This window comes from Alnus glutinosa, chromosome 5 (assembly GCF_958979055.1).
Source record: "Alnus glutinosa chromosome 5, dhAlnGlut1.1, whole genome shotgun sequence".
NCBI lineage: Eukaryota > Viridiplantae > Streptophyta > Magnoliopsida > Fagales > Betulaceae > Alnus > Alnus glutinosa.
The window spans coordinates 26,935,805-26,941,835 of record NC_084890.1 but is presented as its reverse complement, the minus strand read 5'-3'; the positions used below and the strand labels follow the sequence as shown (position 1 = coordinate 26,941,835).

The following is a 6,031-nucleotide window of genomic DNA, read 5'->3' as shown; positions in this document are numbered from 1 at the left end:
ATGATGGCTCTAGATCGTCAAACCCCAGAAATCTTAAAACATATCAAATCAAAAAATTCAACGTAATCAAGCTGCAAATGGGGACAAAAGAAAACCCCGGACCCTTTTGAACTAAACCCATTCATAGCCCCATACCCCTTTGAACTAGACCCCAAGCACCCAAGCAACGGAGAGAGAGAGAGGGAGAGAGAGCAGTACCGAAGCAACGGCGGAGCTGGAACGCGGGATGAGGAATCTCCGTTGAAGGGGCGAGCTGGAGTCGCCGTTGAAATTGCACAACGCCAAAGAAGAAATCGCAATCAGTGAAGAAATCACACAGCGCCAAAGAGAGATGCACAGAAAGTGGAAGGCGGGAGGAAAGTGAAAGAAGCGGGAGAAGTGCGATAAAATGATATAAAATGAATGGCGTGAGAGACTTTCTGACAGGAGCTGTTTTGGTGAAATTATGGAGAGCTCGATACAAGAGAGATTTTTGAGATATTTCTCTATTATTTGGTGAAAGGTTTGAAATAGCGACTTTGATTCTGATGCTCTAAGAAAAGTCAACTGCTGCTGGAGCAGATCGGCATTTCATTCCAACTTGCAAGATCTTTGGTAAGAAACCTTTGTCCTTTGCCATGCATCTATGCCTTCTTTGTTGTTGATATCTGTGCAATATCATGGCTAATCAAGTTCCCTTTGATAGTTTCAGAGCCTTCCTTTTTGGGATGAATGAATATCTCTAGGTTAGAAACTGATAGGTTCTAGTTGATGTTAGTTTGATTGAGATTGGTTGCGGTTGCAAAAAGGGAAATGGTTGAATTGAAAACGGTTTTCCACTCAGGGTAGGAGTTCACCGCATACAATATGTTCGATAAAATTCCTCAATGACCTCTCCTAGACTTAATTGACCTCTTTTATTACAAGGATCACATGATCCATTATTCTACTGCCTCTTTGAAAACTAAGGGATAACAATGATGCTAGCTTATTTGAATTTAAACAATAACTGGTAACAAAAACAATCCAAAGACAACAACTAAGGATTAAGATAACCAAGCCCAAGGATTAAGATAAGCAAACCTTATCTTATGATTCTCCCATCAGTGCTGGTATTTAGGATTGAGTCTCCTTGTCCTGCGACTTCTAACAGAAACTAGACCTTTTTTAACCTTATTCTTAGGCATAGGAATTGAACGCAAACTTTTACCTTATCTGCTAAAGGATGGAAAGCTCATCCTTCTCTTTAGTGGGGCCTTCAGGTTTGAGGAACTCCACTCTTGAGACTTGAGTGCCATAAAGTGTAAGGGGTGATCCATTAGGGAACTTCTTCACTACCTCTTTACCTAGAGTAGCATTTCCTTGAAACTTTCCACACATACTACTTGGAATTATAGAAGTTAGCAAGCATATTATTTGGAATAAGATTACATTGTATACATCATAAGCATTAAAATTTGTGAGATATGTTGTCATACACAGCTATTTTCTTTTGTTTTTATTTTCTACTTGATCACAAGTTTGTGACATTGATTCTTCTTGTTCCTTCCTCCTTGTCACTCACTCTTTTCCCCATTTTACTTCAAGCAGTGACCATGGATATTGGTGGGATTATCATTTCACTACTTAATTCATCATGGGCGCCTGTTGCCAAACAGTTCTCTTATTTCAGAAATGTTCAGAAGCGCCTAGAGGCACTTCATGTCAATATTGAAGGACTAAATGGTCAAGCAAATGACATTAAAATGGAGATGGATACGGGAATAGCATACTTGAATAAGAAGCCAAAAAGTGAGGCACAATTGTGGCTCAAACATGTGGAAAAAGTAAATAATGAAGTGAGTAGCTTAGAAAATGAAATCAGCATTAAAGGAAGATGCATGAACGGCTGTTTTCCTAATTGTTGTTCACGTTATAAGTTAGGAAAGCGTCTTGTACAAAAGATTAAAGACGTGGCTGAGCTTCAAGGAACAGGAGTATTTCCAAATGGCTTATTCGTTGATTTATTGCCAAATGGAGGAAATTTTATGCCAGCAACAGGAATAATAGGTGAAACAATACCGAGGAAGGTTTTGCATGAGATTTGGGAATGTCTGATTGATGACAATATCAGTAGGATAGGTGTTTATGGAATGGGTGGTGTTGGAAAGACAACTATCATGATGCATGTCAATAATCTACTCAATGATGCCCAGATATTTGATAATGTTTTTTGGGTGACTTCATCAAAAGTCTTTGACTTGGAAAAATTACAAATTGACATAGCAAATGCAGCACACTTGGATCTCTCTTACGTTGAAAATGTGACGAGGAGATCAACCCTATTATTTGAACATTTGCAGAGAATGAAAAAATTTACACTAATCATAGATGATTTATGGAGTAAGTTTCTCTTAGAAGAGGTGGGGATTCCACAACCAAATAAAGATAATGGTTGTAAGTTAGTATTCATTACTCGACTCATGGAAGTCTGTCGGGGCATGGAGACACATAGGGAAATCAAAGTGGATGTATTTTCTCAGCAGGAAGCCTGGAATTTGTTCATTGATAAAGCATGTATGGATGAATTTCTTTCTCCTGCAATAGAATCCACAGCAAAGCTGATTATTGAAGAATGTGGTCGCTTGCCACTTGCAATCATCACTGTTGGACGAGCCATGAGGAAAACCAATGATGTGAGAGTTTGGAAAAATGCATTGGAAGAATTGAAAAGCACAAGAGCAGAAATTGAAGGCATGGAAGAAGATGTTTTTGCACGTCTGAAATTTAGCTATAACCACTTAAAAAATGACAAGGTTCGGGCTTGCTTTTTGTACTGTGCGTTGTTTCCTGAGAACTACAAAATTGATGTTGAGGAGCTGATCGAGTACTGGATGTTAGAAGGTTTGATAGATGAAGTCTGGGATAGGGAGCATGAGATCAACAAAGGCCATGCATTACTTAAGGAACTGAAAGACGCTTGCCTGCTGGAGGGTATCGGGACAGGGTATGTAAGAATGCATGATTTGGTGAGGGATTTAGCAATTAGAATCACAAGGGTGAGTCCTCGGTTTATGGTCAAAGCTGGTGTTGGATTGAAAACATTGCCAACGACATGGATGGAAGATGTAGAGAGGGTCTCCCTAATGGAAAATAACATTGACGCTCTTCCAGATCACTCCACTAGCATGAATTTATCAACTTTGCTCCTGCAACAGAACCCCCTCTCAAAGGGCATCCCTGATTTATTCTTGTTGAACATGCATAATCTTAGAGTACTTGATCTATCTGGTTCCAAAATTAAGTCACTCCCAGTTACACTTTCCACTTTACGGAATCTCCGTGGACTCCTATTACGTCTTTGTGAGCTTGAAACGTTACCTTCACTAGCAACCCTGAAAGAGCTGAGAGTGTTGGACCTGTCGTCTACTCTAATCGAACAGTTGCCATGTGGTATTGAAGGCTTGGTAAATCTCAGGCGTCTTGATCTTTCTTATACGGAAGAATTAAAGATGTTTCCTGCAGGGGTTATAGCAAACATGTCTCGTCTAGAAAACCTATCGATGTTTAAAAGCAAATGGAGATGGTCATTGAGTACACAAGGAGAAGGGGAAGGAGCAGATTTTTCAGAAATCACTAACTCCTCACAACTAATTGATCTTGGTCTTTCCTTTGAGGATCAATACAGCTTCAACAACTATGTGAGATCTGGACATTGGCGGGGGCTGAAAAGCTACCGCATTGGAATAGGACTTTTGTCAGGCCTTTTACCTATTTCCAAAGGAACTTTTAGTGTAGCAGTTCAAGGCTGTAACATCGTTACAAATGGGAGTTCAATCGAGATCCCAGACAACACTCAAGAGTTGGCATTACAGGGTTGTCATGACATCGATATTCTATCCAAACTGTCAAGCATATCGAATTTGGATAGTCTAAAACAGTGTTACATCTCCAGTTGTAGTGGGTTAGAGTACATCATAATGGCAGATGAAAATTATTTTCCTAGCCTGGAGAAATTGATCCTCCGAAAGCTGCTTAACGTAAACGCCATTTGTAATGGAACTGTGGTTGATAGTGTATTCTCAAAGTTAAAGACTCTGCATATTGATAGCTGTAATAGACTCAAGTACATATTCACATTTGGGTTGTTACAGAGCCTCCAAAATCTTGAAGAGGTCGAGGTGTGGAATTGTCATTCAGTAGAGGACATAATAGAAGGGGAGGAAACCAGTGGAGTACATAGCAATGTATTGCCTCCTTTAATGATTCCAAGGCTGCATGTCATATACTTATCTTCTTTACCTGAATTGAAAACCATCTCTAAAAGGGCACTAGTTTGTAATTCATTAGAATCCGTTGATGTATGGGACTGTGAGAAGCTAAAGAAGCTGCCGTTTTCAATGGCCAACTTGCCTTTCTCTCTCAAACGCATTGGGGGAAGCCAAAAGTGGTGGGATGAGTTGTACTGCGATGAGACTGGTTGTAAGAATCTTTTGCAACCCTTCTTCATTGAAGATAAATGATTCACAAGGCACCCCATCGTCAGGCTTTTTGGTGAATATGCAAGTTGCATTCAACAATGACTTGATGTTGATTCGTGGCAAAGCAGCATTGCGTATCTCTCAAATGCTATGGCTTCTAACTTTCCACGTGAGTTTGAGACTGCCTCTATCAACAAGCAACTTTCCTATGCTGTGTTGGTCACCACACTAAGACCAATTGGGAAGGCAATGCTAGATTGCATTTCACCACTCATTTTCTTCACAAAAGGGAGAGCTCGGTATTCTTGTTAGATTACACTCGAAGAAAAGCAAGCAAGGTAGTAGTGTACTATTTTTACTTGCAAGTCAGGGTTCTCATGGTCTGTAGGCTGACAATCTTTTTTGTGTTGTTGGGCTGCAGGGATGATACACAGGTTTTTTAAGGATACTGGTGTCTCTCTAAAGGTGAAGGTTTGAAGCTTGACCTGTTACAGTAAAAATTTGTGTGAGAATAATGGTTCCTTTTATCTTTTTTTTTTTTTTTTTTTTGGATGAATGAAGGTTCCTTCTATCTTTTAGAGGTTTAAGGCTAAATTTTGTTCTGAATCATTTGACTAGCTAGTTGTTGTTTGTTTTAATTAGACCAGCTCATTTTGGGCAATAAGTCCATTTTTTTATTTCTTTAATTCAATTTTTATCTTTTTAAAGAAAAGTATACATATGCAGTTTGAAATTGGAGTATGAAATCCGATATTTTATTTGGGTAAATATGAGTGATCACCATTCTTAAATATTACAAGTAAATTTAAAATTTGATGCATACTGAATTTTGAAGCTGAAATAAAACAGTTGATTGGGTACTGCTTGCTTCGTTCAATTGAAAACAAACAATTTAAGGCACGACCACCTAAACTGAAGAAACCTTATGTTAAATTGTCCCCTCTTGATTTAAAATTTTCAGGTTTTAGATCCTGTTAAACGTAAATAGGGTAACCCACGTTTTTTGATTATTATTTTTGGGAAACATGTTTGGGTGTATTTTTTAAAATTCAAATTCTACTAAAATTTTATCAACTTTTTCTAATTTTATTTCACGTTCTTTAAACCATCCAAACATAATTTTAAAAAAATAAACAAATTTTCTCGATATTCACAATTTTGAGTATGATAAAGAATAGTAGAATACAATACAAGAAAATCACACACCCAATCGAGGCTTTTAAGAGTCACCAATTACTGATAGACAAGTTCTTCCCCACACGAAATTATTCTGCAACTATGGCACTGCATCTGCAGGGCATTAAGTGCCGCCATTAACGTTGTGTTTGGATTCTCGTTCTCAACCAATGCATGGCTAGGAGTTTATGTCTCCCATTACCAATTTCGATCCAGGATTTAAAGGGATGTATATAAGCCTCTGCTGGACGAAGCATGTTTAAGCTATAACTTGAACCTCTAACCATATTATGAGATTTTCCTGCAGAATTTGGTGTTGCTTAAGGATAAACAAGGCCCAATATGAAAATTAAAGAAAAACGAAAAAAAAGTAAAGGAGAAAGGAAACTTCCGAGCCCTCAAAGAACCAAACGGAC

At 38.4% G+C, this 6,031-nt stretch overlaps 1 protein-coding gene across 1 annotated transcript; it reads left to right on the top strand.

The window, feature by feature from the left end:
- Nucleotides 1-5,159, top strand: LOC133869781 (probable disease resistance protein At4g27220). Its single transcript, XM_062306852.1, has 3 exons — nt 1-594; nt 1,570-4,777; nt 4,861-5,159. Exon 2 carries the CDS (start codon nt 1,575-1,577, stop codon nt 4,479-4,481), a length of 2,907 nt encoding a protein of 968 aa, XP_062162836.1. The 5' UTR covers nt 1-594; nt 1,570-1,574; the 3' UTR covers nt 4,482-4,777; nt 4,861-5,159.
- Nucleotides 5,160-6,031: the final 872 nt, after the last annotated feature.